Source organism: Zonotrichia leucophrys, chromosome 1 (assembly GCF_028769735.1).
Source record: "Zonotrichia leucophrys gambelii isolate GWCS_2022_RI chromosome 1, RI_Zleu_2.0, whole genome shotgun sequence".
NCBI lineage: Eukaryota > Metazoa > Chordata > Aves > Passeriformes > Passerellidae > Zonotrichia > Zonotrichia leucophrys.
The window spans coordinates 71,618,913-71,634,815 of record NC_088169.1 but is presented as its reverse complement, the minus strand read 5'-3'; the positions used below and the strand labels follow the sequence as shown (position 1 = coordinate 71,634,815).

The 15,903-nt window shown below is 41.6% G+C and overlaps 1 protein-coding gene across 7 annotated transcripts in view; it reads left to right on the top strand.

The window, feature by feature from the left end:
- The window catches only part of SGCG (sarcoglycan gamma), a 107,211-nt gene extending 92,033 nt beyond the window's left edge, over nt 1–15,178 (top strand). For 6 of the 7 annotated variants that reach the window (XM_064717363.1, XM_064717346.1, XM_064717354.1 and 3 more), the window contains 2 exons: nt 12,240–12,363; nt 13,856–15,178. In XM_064717363.1, coding sequence (XP_064573433.1) covers nt 12,240–12,363; nt 13,856–14,029 — 298 coding nt within the window. In that variant the 3' untranslated portion in view covers nt 14,030–15,178. The remainder of the gene's footprint in view (nt 1–12,239; nt 12,364–13,855) is intronic. The other variant, XR_010440892.1, reaches the window with a different exon arrangement.
- Nucleotides 15,179–15,903: the final 725 nt, after the last annotated feature.

Here is a 15,903-nt window from a genome sequence, read left to right as displayed (position 1 = left end):
GGACCTCTGTGTTCCCAGAATAAGCAGATGCATCTCAGATGTCCATCCAGGTTTAGAATACTCCTCTCTCTGCAAGCAAAATCATTCATTCATTCGTTCACTGAAGTGGAAAGGGATCCTCCCACAAGCCACCCACACAGAAACTAACATTCCTGGAGCATGGCCCCAGGGGTTTACAACTGTTTGGGTAGATGTCCACGTGGAGTCGATTAAATTTATTTGGACATCTAGGTGCAGATACCTGTACTGCATCTCATCACTTTTGGTGGAAGGCAACAGGTATTGTGAGGGCATTTTACAGAGATATCTAAAACAGAGCAGATTATTTATGCTCTAGCACTACTTCTTTCTTTCTGTTAATTTTGAAGGATTGGAGGATCAATGGCATTTCTTTAGGAATTGTGCACTTGCCAACTACACCATGTTTGGTTAATGTCTGAGGAAATGAAAGTTTATCATAAGAAATCAGGCACTGCGCTGGGAAATTGTCCGGTTTATCTCGGCTGTTTGAGGGGCCTGGAAAGGCCCTGGGTGGCCTTGGGGCAGCCCGCGTGTCGAAGGACGAGAAGAGGCTTCAGTTCTTCTTTCTGGTTTTATGTTTATTAATTGTTTATCTAAAAGATGTTCTTTCAGCCAGCAGAGATCTGCTCAGCAGTCAGCCATGGGCACACTGTGCCGTCCCCCTGACCGCCACGTATCTTTATACCCCTTGCTACGTATACAATATTTATCATTTTTCCCCAATACCATCTATTGTTATAACTCGGTGTACTCTTAGTAATAACCAATCCAAAGGTGCCACCGTGGCCAAAGAAGATGGAGGAGAAGAGGAAGAAGAAGAAGGACAGGACACACCCCAATTCCTCCATCTTACTCCTCTAAACCCCCCTGTACATAAATCTTAAACCTTGTGTCTCACTCTCTAATTAACTAATCCCTTCACCATTCACCCGGTGAAGCCCTCATCCTTGTCGTCTCCTGTGTAGGGTTAAAGTCCAGCTACCAGACACTTCTGGCAACATTCCAGGAGTCCCGAGCCCCCCCAGGGTCTCGGTGGCTCAGCATCTCAGGACTGAGATCTTGAGATCCGACATCTCCCCCTTCTGTTTGCCCCAAGAAAACCTCTTTTACAATCCGATTCATGGCATCTGGGACGACATGGATGAGGACTAGGAAAATTATTACAATATAAAATCCTAAACTATTAAAACATAAAATCCTACCCTTAAAATTCTTCTCCAAATGGGAGAAATGTCAAAGAAATCTGCCCTTAAAATTCCTCTCCAAATGGGAGAAATGTCAAAGAAATCTACCAGCTGATCAATATATGATCCTTTGTCAGTTTTCCCTATAATAGGTAAATTTACTCCATTGCCTATTGCAATTCAAGACCCCAAGGAGAAAACCTCCCAGTCTTTCGTTCTTATACAGAAATATTCAAGACCCCAAAGAGAAAAACCCCCCCAGAGTCTTTCGTTCCTCTTGTTTCTCTTTTGAGTTGTCCTTTGCAGTCTGAGTCCCGACTTTTGTCTGAGTATTCGTTTCTTCTTATATCTTGTTGAGGAAAATTGCTGCATAGTTGCAGACTTGTTACGAAATGATGCTGTAGCTCTGCTCACAACTGCCTCTTTGTTCCGCGATTGTTGCTGTTTGCAAGCTCACTCAGGGGTTACCTAGTTTTTGATTCAACTGACAATAGGGTTAGAAAACACACAAGCCTCCCCAGGAGGGGAGAGGCTTGGACTCCACGAGGGTTTTTTACCAAAGGCACCAAGTCTGGAGAGGGCCCCTCCTCGCCTGAGACGTCACCGGGGGTCTGGCCCGCCCCCGCCCGCGCTCTGTGCATGCGTGCTTTCCGAGCCGCTCCCTGTCTCTCCCGAGGTAATTTTTCCCTCTCCCTTTTTGTTCCGCCTCTGAATTTTCCCCCTCGGTCTGCCCCGACTCTGTCTCCTCCTCCTCCGACGCTGTGTGTGTGTGGCCTTTCGTCAGTGTGTGCTGGCTGCCCCCGCCGGCACCCGCGCCCGCCGCGTTCGCATCGATCTGCGTCCCGGGTTTTTTGCGTCACAACCGCGCGCCCCCTGCGTCTCACCGCAGCTTTCTGGGATTGCGCAATTTCCCTAATTTCGCTGCATGGGTCAGACGCCCCGGCTTTGGTTTGTGGCTTCTGCCCCGGGTTCTTGCGAGTTTTGCCCGCTGCGCGCGTTTCTGCTACCTTGCCGGCCCCCGGGGCCGCTGCACCCCCCGGCCCTGAGCTTAGCAAAGCCGTATCTGAACACGCGTCTCTTGTTTTTTCTTCAGCCGCGCTCCCCGCCTGCTCCGCCGCTGCCTGGCTGCCGCGAGAAAGCGCCTCCTCCGATCCCTTTTTCTCCTCCCCCTGCTCTCCCCCCTCGGTCCTGAGTCCTCCATGCTCTCTGGGCTTTCTGGACGCTTTTGGGAGTTTCCCAGGGTTTCTGGGTTTTGGGACCGGGTATTTTAATAATATTTCTTGCTCTTTTTCTCCAAGAGCATTTTCCTCTCGGCCTTTTAAGGCCAGAGCTAATTTTTTCTTTCCTGGGGCCTTGCCCCCCCCCTCTTTCAGAGAGGCCTCCCCCCCGGACGTCTGCTGCGTCTGTTGGGTTATTTCTTCCTGGCCTTTTAAGGCCAGAGCTAATTTTTTCCGGAGTCTTGCTCCCCCCTCTTTTGAGGGCCCCCCCCCGGACGTCTGCTGCGTCTCGGGGTCTTCCTTCCTGGCCTTTTAAGGCCAGAGCTAATTTTTTAATTTTTTTTTTTTTATGTATGTTTGTGTCACACCTTATAAGGCGGACAAAATTTCCCGTTGTTCCTGGGAAGGTGTGCCCCTCATGTTCTTATTTTTCAGGCTTTCTTACCAAATCTGTTGTTCAGAGCAGTCTGGACGTCTCGATCTGTCCAGCAGATTACGAGAGGTGGTCCCAGGGCGCCTTCTGGTTCCAGTCCGGGCTGTTCTGCTACGAATTATCTTCGGCAGAAACTGAGAGGTGGAATTCTCAGTGACTGCTGTTTTTCTTTGCAGTCTCTGTTGGCTTTTTTTTTTTTCTTCTTCTTTCTGGTCTTCAGGGCTTTGAAGGTGGTGGTGGTGCCCCCCCCCGAAAGGTTTTGTGGTGGTCAGAGCTCACCCAGTGGAAGCCAAATGTCCGGTTTATCTTCCCCCGAAAGGTTGTGGTGGTTCTGGTCCGCCCAGGGAACGCCAAGTGTCCGGTTTATCTCGGCTGTTTGAGGGGCCTGGAAGGCCCGTGGTGGCCTTGGGGCAGCCCGCGTGTTGAAGGACGAGAAGAGGCTTCAGTTCTTCTTTCTGGTTTTATGTTTATTAATTGTTTATCTAAAAGATGTTCTTTCAGCCAGCAGAGATCTGCTCAGCAGTCAGCCATGGGCACACTGTGCCGTCCCCCTGACCGCCACGTATCTTTATACCCCTTGCTACGTATACAATATTTATCATTTTTCCCCAATACCATCTATTGTTATAACTCGGTGTACTCTTAGTAATAACCAATCCAAAGGTGCCACCGTGGCCAAAGAAGATGGAGGAGAAGAGGAAGAAGAAGAAGGACAGGACACACCCCAATTCCTCCATCTTACTCCTCTAAACCCCCCTGTACATAAATCTTAAACCTTGTGTCTCACTCTCTAATTAACTAATCCCTTCACCATTCACCCGGTGAAGCCCTCATCCTTGTCGTCTCCTGTGTAGGGTTAAAGTCCAGCTACCAGACACTTCTGGCAACATTCCAGGAGTCCCGAGCCCCCCCAGGGTCTCGGTGGCTCAGCATCTCAGGACTGAGATCTTGAGATCTGACAGGAAATGTTCAAGTTGCAGAATAGAGCTTTCCACTTGGAACCTAGCATTTCATAAATTCATCTAAATTGCTAATCATGGTTTATATAACCACGTGACTAGGATTAGAAATGGCTGCCAGTTACTGGGTCTTGTTTGATATCAGGCATGAGGTAATGAGTCCTTCCAAGCTAATCATTAGCTTGGAATGCTGTGACTTTTTCTTTTCAGGAAAGTCATGACAACATCATATTTACCTAAAAGAAGTATCCCTTCTTAGTTGGTAAAAATCCATGGTTGTCTTGTACTTAGTAAAAAGTTTGAGAATTTCAAATAGTCTAAGTGTTTTCCTTGCTATCAAGTTTCTGAATATCTTCTTCCTTCAAAACCTTCTCTATATCTTCTACATCAAAGTCAGATTTCTTTTTATACCAGTCTTGATAACTGTGCATCCCATGTACATTTATATTTATTATCTCCTACAGTTCTTCCCTTGGCTCCTGTAATTCTTGTTTTGAACATTTTTCTGGTTTTCTATCCTACACTGCACATTCATCTCCAATGTCCTCCTTTAACTGACTTATTTCTTAAAGCTTATGATTATTCAAATATGTATCAGAAAAATAACACAATCTCTCTTTTCTTTTAATCTGAAGTCATCAGATTGCCCACAGTCTGAAACACAACAGAATAAGACAGCCTTATATTGTTAGTGCTTTTCTGTCATGGAGTCCTTAGCACAGACATCATAAGAGGAACACAGTCCAGGTTGATTTCCTGGGTCCTGCATCTCTGATGTTGGAATATGTAAAAGTTAGACACCCTGATGCAGCACTGGGGCACATAACAGACTTGCCTCCAAATCCAAGATCTTGGAGCTATAAGCTTATATTAAGTCCATGGATAAAATTATTTAAATATAGGCATAAATAAGGATAAATGTATTAATTTATCTACAGAAAATTAAACTTACAATAGAATCTGATCAATTATGATTTTATTTTCTCACAATGATTGTCTTAACATAAAAAGCATAAAGAGTCTAAGATCCATTACTGGCATTGCTCAATATTCCGAAAGGTCATTACAAGATTGTTTTAGCTTTAGATTGTTTTAGCATTCCCTATAGGTTGCTTATTTGAGCTTAATGAGTATTTGTGATCTGATTTCTTTGTTTCTCCATTACATGATTTTGTAATTTCACAATGACTCCCCTTTACCCCCGCCAAGCTCAGTAAGCCCAGCTGTGTTGTGTATGATGAAAACTCCTTCCCAAGAGTTAGAAGAAAGGGAAATATGAAAGTGGTTCAGTGAGGTTTTTTTACCCTCCAGATATGGGAACTCAGCCCTGAAATGGTTGAGTAATGAAGTGCTCCTAGGCTTTACCAGCAGAGGCCTCTGGGAGGGGAGTCCAATAAACATGAAAGAAAGGATCCTGCAGCAGTATTATACATGTCATACAGAAGGCCTGAACTGCAATTAGTAATGACTTGCTTGTGGTTCATGACTGTCTTTGTGCATGAATGTGATTGTCCGGAGAAAGAAGATTACCAAGAAAAGCAGAGCCTACTACAGCATTTTGTAGTTATTTCAGGGTAGTTCTGCTGTTATGAAAGTATTTGGGATGTTTCGGAATATAGACATTTCTGTCTATTTTCAGAGGTCAGAGGTGTTACAAGCTGCCAGTAAAGCACAGCACATTTTGAGCCATCCCCAAGTGATTGGAGGCAAAATGATGGACCTTCCAAAATGACATTTTCATTAGTGCATTTAAGCAATAAACAGAAAAACCAAAAAAAGAAGAGGTTACTTTTAAAATCAAATTATAACAGATTGCTCTATCATTTTATAGTCTTTAAGTTACAACATAGGATCACTGAAGATTTTCTTTTTAAAGCTTCGGAATACCTGGAAAAATTAGGTGCTTTATGAACAGCTGCTTATATTCTAGCCAAATATTTTTTCTCTAATGGAGTTTCTGTGTACATACACTTGCCTCTAAACAAATATTTTCATAGTATGTTTCTCTGAATTCACTTGTACCCTATGTGTTTTCTTACAGTGTTATCAGACATCTTCTCTCTATTTTCACAAGAGACTGGTGATTTTTTTTTATTACGGGCACAAAACCTTTATTTGAGTTAATAGTTTTGGCATGGTAAAGTTGAAAGCACAGTTTTAATATTAAGCTGTATCTCATGCTACTCTTAAGTTTTTCTGTAGGTTTTCCTGCAATGCAAGAGCCAGATTCACTTGATAGAAAATTATTAAATGTTCTTTACTTTAAATTTTGAGATAATGCTGGTAAATTTTGATTCATTAAAAATATACTGGTTTGACTGTTACATTTTATTGTGGCATAAATAATAAATTAACTTAGTGTTCAGTATATAGGAGATGTAGATATTGACATTGGTCTTACTAAAACAGAATATGCGTCCTAGTTCAGGCAAGTCCCAGAGGCAATAGTCCTTGGAAAATAATTTTTTTGAACTAAGCTACAAAAATTGGGAGATAGATTATAACCATTGACCAACTAATGGGCTTGACAAGGAAAAATGGATGCAGTTTTTCAGTCAATTTTTCTCATTATGTTTCATTTAGTTTAAGTCAGTGAAGTTCAGACTTAGAATACCAAAGTGAATGAAGGCAATATGGAGGACAATATCATCCAGGTGGGAAGTGATTATTCCACCTCTTAATGAAGGAATTCAATAGGTGTGATGCAAAATGGGACATTTTAGAAAGAAAAATCAGTCAGCATTTGAAAGATTTATAGAAGTTATGTCAAATCAGAATTTTGTGCTAAAGCTTGACTAAGTAACTGCTATATTTTCATTACGCAGAAACTTACCAGGGAAGAAGATTTAATGAGTCATTAGTATTTTCTATTCTTTGACATTCAGTAAGAGCTATCACATCTTACTGTTGAATACTGATACTTCCGTGTCCTCAAGATAGACACAGTTGATGGAATATGCTGTGAAACTCATTTTTCCTCTTTGCAAGGAGATGTAATTTTAGGAGCTGTTCCAAAGAAAATGCTTTTACAAAATACAGAAATGAGGCTTGTAATGAGACTGAGATCTCAGTCCTGTTGTTTTGTCCTTCTTTGCCTTTGGACCATCTGGCAAGCAGCCAAAACCACAAGGCAGAACACCAAGATGCTCAAGTTTGGGTAATCATGTTCTTGCAGCATCCTGATTTCCATCCCCACTCACTTGACCTCAAAACAGCAAGCTGCTGGGAGATAAGTGAATATGGGTGGGGATTGGCAGTGGGCATTACTCCATGCCTGCTGCTCACTCTCCACCTCTAGAACTGCAGCCCAGTTTTGCTCAGCTCGTGTCAACAGGAATCCAGATTCCTCATAAAGAAAGGATATGGTTTGAAATTGCGTGTACTACACCATAAATAAATGCTGACAATCTCTTTTTGCTGTGTGACTAGTGCATGCTCTGCCTGTGGTTTACTCTCTTACAATGTCTAGCTGCATGGCTGGGGAATTAGACTGCTTTCAGACTAATCAAAAAGTCAATATACTCCTATTGCCTTTTAAAGGTTAACGTACATTCAAAAAGCAGGGATCAAAGCAGACATCTACAGAGAACCAAGGCAAATTAAGCCCACAGAATCCTCTAGGTTGCTTTTTTGCCTTTCAAAACAGTAGTTCCTTGACAGGTTAAAGATTTTCCTTTTTCCCCTCTTTACCTCATGGGTTTATTTTTTTCCTCTTCATTTCTTGCCTTTTCTATTCATCCTTTGCTCCATGACCTCTAGTCATTTTTTAATTAAAAATTACTATAGTTATTTATTGTTTAATCATCATAATTTAATTTCTGTTTCCCTTAAACCTTTACAAAGTCAAATGAATTCTGGGGCAGGTGTTCATGGCAGGATTTCTTTTTGCACACCAAAGGTATATGAGGGTCTCTTGCTTACCTGATGATGTGAGAAAGATGTTTTGATTATAGAATCATAGAATGGTTTGAGTTACAAGGGTCCCTAAAAGTCATCTATTTCCAGCCCCCTGTCATGAGCAGGTACACCTTCCACTAGACCAGGTTGCTCAAGGCCCTGTGTAACCTGACCTTGGACACTTCCAGAGATGCACAATTGTTGGGTTCACTACCAAATTAGAGCTAGTGTTGATCCTGGACCTGTTCAGTCCAGTTACAGTAATTCTGATCTTCCTTAGACAGGTGCTGGGAAGAATGCCTACAGATGGGCAACTCCTGTCTAAGGTCATACCACTGAATTCTCTTCCCATTGAATTCAGGAGAGATGATGACTCCTGAGCTGGAAAGGTGAAAAAAGGGTCAGAAGGAAAGGATAAACAATTACCCAAGAGCAAGCTGGTTCCTCAGTCCTGCTCTGAGGGTCAAGCAACCCCAAAGTGTAGGAAACTTGTGGTACTCTTTCTTCAGTGCTAGAACTAGCTTTCTAATACCTTGTGGTACTTAAAAGATCTGTAAGGCATCCTTCTGACTCCTGCCAGACCAGGATGAAAAAAGGATCAATATTCCTGCAGCATGCACAGGCAGTGTCACCTGCTTCTTTACCAGAACTGCTGCAGGCTGTCCCTGCCCTCACATCCTCCCTAACAGCCAACTGAGCAATTTCAGGTGATCTTATATCTCCACAAGTTAGCAACATGCTTATAGGAAAAAGGAAATCTCCAAGGCTTTTGGTTGTTGGGATGGTTTCAGATCCAGAGCCTGGATGCTGTCGAGGTTCCCTCAGAATATTTTTTCACACAGGCCTTCATGAATTATTTAGCACAGCTCAGCACCAAATTTCTTTGGCTGCCAGACAAGACAGTATAGTTGACTGCTGGAACTCTTACCAACAAGTAAATATCATTTTTGCTGTAATCAATTGCAATGGACTTTGGAGAACCAATATTCAGCAAATGACAGCTGTAAAATATTACCAGGGACCACCTATTCCCTCACCCTTCCCTTTCAGAAGGCTTTCAGAAGATGACATGGTGCAGTTTCTCAGGCTACAGGGGTCAGGGTGAAGGCAAAGTAACTATTCTGCAAGTGGGCCCAGGTGTGGCTTGCTTTGCCTTACAATCTGTGGGTATGTGTACTTGAGTGTCTAAATTCAAATTAGAAACATGCTTGGGAGAGAAATCTCCCAATGGCCTGTGAGTTCTCCACATCTTGATTTTCATTGTGGAACTGTTTGGGAGACATGGACAGGGTGACATTTGTGTTAAACTATTCTGAACACATCAGGTGGTCTCGTGGAGAACACCTGATGTGCTCCAACCTTTCTGGGCATCCATTTGGCAATACCTAGTCCAGAGTTCTCCTCAGGACACACATAATGGGCTGTCAGGTCCTTGGCATCAAATATTGTGCTGCCCAGATCAATTTCTCTTGCACCACACCCTTGCTAATTGACCCTGGCAGCTACTGCAGTACCTAGAAGCTACTCATAAGTACAGAATCCATCTTCCCAAGTGAGATAGAGGCTGTGACAGATGTCACATTTAGGACAGCACATTACATAGATTAATTCCCCTAGATGGAAAAGATCATTCACTTCATCCTCTTAAATGTAATTCATGTGTCTGTAAGTTTAAAAAAAACATAAAGTGACTGGTACCAATATATTCCCTCATCATTCTAATGCACAAATTCAAACATTATAAAGTGACCAAAACTCTTAAGACAATTAATTTTTTCCCTCTTACTCTCCGAGCACCCTCATTCATTTGCAAACAAACTGGATTCTTGTTTTGTCAGGACACCTGAGACACGCACATCAGGGTGGGGACTGAGAAGGGACATTCAAAGTCAAGGTTCGACTTAGGCTGTTTCTGCACTAGGTGCCCATTGCCCTTTGAGTGCATCTGGACTCTAGACACCAAACCTTAGAATACTGTACAAAGAAATGCGTCATTCGTGTTATTGACTCTTGCCTCTGCTAGGATCTCACATATTACAGTTCACATCACTGATTCACAACAGTTTGCATTGCCAGGAAGCTTCAATGACGTGCTTAATTAGTCAAATCCAGGCTGAGTTAATCTAGAAATAGGACCTGTATAAACAGCAGAAATTAAGGTTTGTGATTAATATAGCAAATGTAATTCTGCCATGTAATTCAAATTATGTGTATGTCATATCATAAATCTAAGTGCTTCCGAAGTCTGTGGGCTTCGTGCCAGCATTAATTTTTGTAGAAAGTAAGAAATATTTCTCTTGTGTTTGATTGCTTTTTAAAGTCCAGGTCTGATATACTCTCAAAAGTTTGTCCCAGTCTGCTGTCTTGTGATATTTAATGGAGTTTAAAAATAAAAATTTATGCCTACATATAATTTGCTTATGTAGGTGAAATGCATTACAAAAGAACATCAGGTATTTCAGACTTTAAAGCTTTTTGTTAATACAAACTATGACAAAGTTATATTTAACTACTTTGACACTAATTTATGAAAATACATTAAATTTTAAAGATTGAAAACAGAAACTTTTTTAATTTTTCAGTATATAATGCATACAAATGTGCCCTGAAAAATATTCTCATGAAACAGACCACCCACATTAATCACTCAAGGAAGAGCTGATTTTCTATTTCAAAGAGATATAAATTTAGAGATCTAAAGCAAAAATTCATACAAAAGTTGTTAAATTCCAAACTCTGCATAATAAAGATTACTAATACAATATTGGTTGTCTGATTCAGAACTTATTCTCATGACCTGGTACACAGCATAATCAGGATTGAAGTTTGTGCTGTCTCAGGTTCATGGGGTGAGGCATTAAATTGTCTTGTGGATATGGTCTCAATATGGGGCCATGATGCATTTACCCATTGTTAGTATTTTATTTATTTATCAGTCTGGAGATTAAACTAATTGAAGGTGATGAAGCCAGGAGGTGTCAGGGAGAGGCAGATCATAGAAATGTAAAGTCGTGGAATGGTTTGGGTTGGAAGGGACCTTTCAAGATCAGAGAAGATAGAATCTTCTGCTAACTCTGGCCAGCAGTGATAAGGCAATATTGCTTGAGCTATTTTCAGATTTGAGGATAAAAAATGAAGTTTCAGTGACTATGCTTAGATACCATGGATTTAGGTTTTAAGTTATCAGCTGGATTTAGCTTCTTCAGAACTCAAAAATACAACTGAACTTTCACACAAACACGAACTGTCTTCTTTTACATTCTGATTTTAATGAAGTAACAGGAAAACAAAAAGAAAATGAAGACTTGAGTCTCAGTAAATTAGACAGCTAATTCCTGCCAATAATTGGCAGTCAGAGTCTGGAATCACTACACAATGCATTCCCAGAAAAGGACCTTTTTGGGCACAGCTTCCACTCGCCTGGTCTGGCAGCTGTGGATTACCTGTGGAGCCAGCACAACATCTGCTAGGAGTGCAAGCACACACACACACAACCCTCTGCATTTCTAGAAAACACAGTGGCTAGGGAACAAGTGTGTCTGTGTTCTGTAGTGGGGATGCAGCCCACACTCTTTGGTATGTGTCCAGAGAATAGGAAAGCCAGCACATGTAAACAGGGATCACAGTTGTCTCTCTAGCCTTCATATTCACTTGTTTAGTATTGGCTGGTGTCTTCAGGAAGGGTGAGTGAATATTCATAAGTAAAATCAAATAGGTATCAATTCTGATCCTGCAGTGCCTCCAGATGAAGCAGTTCTAGGTAATGGTCAAAAGAAGCAACATAATCACTAGCTTTTTGCTAGGATTGGGTTTTTTCTTTCCTTCTCATGATTTTTAGTTAGTATTTCTATCCCTTCTACTTAACATGGAAATGATACCAAAATTGTGAAGGAACAAAGCCTTATCTCTTTGAAAAATAAAAATTATTATTCCTGCACAGCTGATCCGACGAGGTGATTACTCAGATAATACAGTGCCTTCCTGCCATCTTGTGGGCACTGCAGGGTTTGCAACTCCCTGTTTGTTGTACTGTATAATTTTTATTTCAAATTAACAGTTTTTAAGTTTCAGATGTCATCTAGTTAAACAACACACACACACAAAGTAAACTCTTGCTCTAGCTAATTGCAGTGTCAGAAATCTCGTTGATTTTAAAAAGTTCCAGACTGTATTAATTGTATTTATTTCAATGTCTTATTATATCAAAAATGAAAACAAATTGAAACTAATGTAAAACTGGGTTTCAGGTTAATAAATTAGGTTACTGTTATACTGAAATAATCTGCAGTTATGTATGAAATAATATCTTGCATTTGTATTAGGAATTGATCTGTATTTTTCATTTGGGATGCTTTGTTGGTTTGCAAAATAGCTGCCTCCTTTTTCAAGTCTGCCTGAAGGAAAGGAAAAATGCATCTTTTGTATGACTTCAGAGCCTGCAAGAGCTTGTTCAATGTTTACTTATTTTTCTAAAATAAAAGAATGTATGAGATTGTGGTACTGTCCAATTTTCTGCTCCTACTTTTAGGCTGGAATCACCAACTCGATCTCTGAGCATGGATGCACCACGAGGAATTAATATTAAAGCACAAGCTGGGAATATTGAAGCGCTTTCCCAGATGGATATCAAACTACACAGCAGTGATGGCGTGGTGAGTGCAAGCCCTTCTTTTCCATAACTGTGGTTGATCTTCTGTGTGACTGTAACTTCTAGCCTTTTTTTCAAGTTCTGTTAATTTAATTCCTCAGGTTTTAGGTGGCAAGATATTAAAATTAATAGTGCCAATAATAAAACTTTTATTTATGCAAATAATATGACCAACAGACATAATATTGTATTATCTTAGAGAGATGCTTTCTAATAAAACTTGGATACTGCTTAGCTCCCTCCTAGCGCAGTGATTCCCAGGCACCCCAGTGGGGAATCTTGGCTCAGAAGCAGATGCAGCCCCAGAGTGGCAAAATTAAGGAGTGAAGCTCTGCAGACATCATTAACAGCAGGCAACATGCAGCAGCCTATTTATCCCCTCTGCAAGGCTGTACTGTGCCAGTTCTTCCACAGAGGAACTACAGACCAACCCACGTCCATCCTTAACCAGCTGGCTCCATGGTGAGGCCTCAGCACTCAGGCCAGGACAGGCCTGGGTCCAGCAGCAGTGCTTGTGTCCTGCTCTTCTGTGCACAGGCAGGGACCCTGTTACTTACCTTAGAATCATAGAGTGAATTGTGCTGGAAGGGACCTTAAACATCATCCAGGTCCAATCTCCCCTGCCATGGCCAGGGACACCTTCAAATAGACCAGGCTGCTCAGAGCTCAATCCAATCTGGCCTTGAACACTTCCAGGCATGGGTTATCCACAATTTCTCTAGGCAACCTGTTCTGTGCCTCAATCTAAATCTATCTTCTTCCAGTTTAAAACCAGTGTGCCTCATAAAGGGTCCCTCCCCAGCTTTCTTGTAGGCCCTCTTTAAGTACTGGAAGGCTGCAATGAGGTCTCCCCAGAGCCTTCTCTTCTCCATGCTGAACAACTCCAATTCTCTCAGCCTTTCCTCACAGGAGAGGTGCTCCATCCCTCTGGGCATCTTTGTGTCCCTCCTCTTAACTCACTTCAAGAGACCCATGTCTTTCTTATTTTGGGGGCCTCAGAGCTAATGGAGCACTGCAGGTGAGCTCTCACCAGAGCAGAGCAGAGGAGCAGAATTCCCTCCCTTGCCCCTGCCCATGCTGCTCCTGTTGCAGCCCAGACGTGATTGATTTTCTGGGCTGCAAGTACACATTGCTGGCTCATACATAGGTTTTCATTTGCCAATACCCCTACATCTTTCTTCTCAGGGCTTCTCTCAATCCATTCATCACCCTGCTTGTGTCCATTTTGGGGATTGCCCCAACACAGGTGCAGGACATTGCACTTGGCCTTGTTGAACTTCACAAGTTCTCTGCTAAGAAGAGGATGGGCACCAACTTATTCCTGTCCTTTGTTTATGTCTGCCAAGAGCCTAGGGCTCAGAGAAACTTTGTGTATAACAAGTCCTGTGTAAAAGGCCGTTCTTAAGCCTCTGTCTAGCCAAATTCAACTTATCTCATGGCACATGATTGCTTTACCATCTCTAATAACCTCATTTCTCCTGCTTTTTCCCACACAGCTTTTGCTGGATGCTGAAACCGTGCGACTGCCCAAGCTGCCTGAGGGTACAAGGGGTGGATCTGGGATTTCTCAGGGGCTCTATGAAATCTGTGTGTGTCCAGATGGAAAGCTCTACTTGTCAGTGGCCGGCGTGGGCTCCACTTGCCAGGAATACAGCCGAGTCTGCCAGTGAGGCACCCAAAAGGCCACACACCCCCTTGGGCATCTGGGTTTTGTATTACTCCTAAAGAGCATTACTGAAGGCATATTTTTCAGCATTTTAGAAACAAAGTACTTACAATTTAGGAAACAAATCTGCTACAGTTCTGGAATACAGGGTGTAAGGGGAAGAAGAGCACAAATGACATTTCCACTTCAGAAGAACGACTTGAATCAACTTACATGTTTTGTCAGTAACACTTGGAAAACAGCCTTACAGAGAGTATAAAAAATAAAACAAATATGTTTCCTTGCTGAACTGTGGTTCAGTCAGGTGATTATGTCGTTGTTCGTATTTTTGAGATCCATGGGTTTTTCCTCTCACTACATGTAAACACTTACTGTATTAGTGGGTGAAATGAAATTGAGGGAAGTACTTGAATTATTTGTAAGACAAAGCATTATTTGGAAAATTCAGAAAGTGCCAGCAAATGGTCTATGCAATTTTGTTCTTGCAATAACACAAGATAGAAAAATGTGGTGTTTGTGTGAGTTCTGTGTAAAAGATGTTAATTTGTTGATAGCTTTCTGTTTTAATTTGGCAACACATATGCTGATTTGCTTCTTACTGAGATTGATATAAAAATATCTAATGCAAAAAGCTCCAGAAGTCATGAAGGCCTCTCTGTGTCTCAGATCCATTCACTATAAAACAGAGAAGTATGTTAGTATATTTTATAATAGCATTGTTTGTTCTACTGCCTGTACCATCATATTCAATCAAATCCTTTTCTATTTTAGGACATGCTAATTCAACAAGGCAATCTGTTGGGCCAGCTGGACTAGTAAACAAAAAAAAATTGTGTCTTCAGATTGTCTGACATAAGGAACTCTTTGGGCAGTGGGAAAAAATCCTTTTATGCAGCCCACAGATTTCAACTAAGAGGAATATTTCATTCCCATCTGCACCTGTTTACTGGTATTTCTGATCCTGTCAGACTGGGACTCCATCACAAACAGAGAGAGTAAAACTGTTATTATTTTTTACATTAGGATTTTGGATACAAAATAAATGCTCACCAGAGCTGACAAACCATTTATTGTCCTTGTAAAGAAACACAACTGCAGACCCATTCCCCTGTACAGTGTTGCACTGAACACAAATAAATTGTTTGCACACCTCTGGGTAGCAAGATTTGTATTTAATAGTCTGTTGTTTAAACCTCATGGGTTTTTAATTCCTTTGATGCTGTTTTGTATATACTATATGATCTTATTATCCAGGAAGGAGCTATCACATAGTGCCTTGGTGTCTATTTACAGAAGGATTTTAACCCATAGTGTTAGTAAACCATGAATCTCCACCTTTTGGAAAAAAAATAATCACCATACTTAAAACAAAAGAGTCAGGACAAAATAACTACTAACAAACTTGCTACTTCAGCTCTGGTGAACAAGGGAAGAAAACCAGCACTTGGATGAGATCCCCAGGTACACACAAAAGCCTGAGCTGAGAAAGAGAATCCTACATTAATATCTTCCTCTATTATTGTGGTAAAGCCCAGGGCAGTTCCCGCTTCAAGGGCTGCCTTTGCAATTTCTCCAAGAGTCTGATGTACAGAACTGAAACTGCCCTTCAGCAGCAGGGTGGAGCCCTCAGCAATTGATGCAAACTCCAAGAACTTCAGTAGAGCAAGTAGGAAACCCTTAAGGTGAGCTTGGGCGAGTGAAGCAATGGTTCACATGTTATCTGGAGAGTGCTCCAACTGCTCTTACACTGCCTAAAGGAGAAGTAGGAAGCCACACATCTTCCATATCTGAAATTGCCTTTTCTTGGACTTAGACTCATTCACTTACTCCTGTCTTCAGGAGTGAGTCCAAGGCTGTTTGCCGTAAGGAGAGAAATGT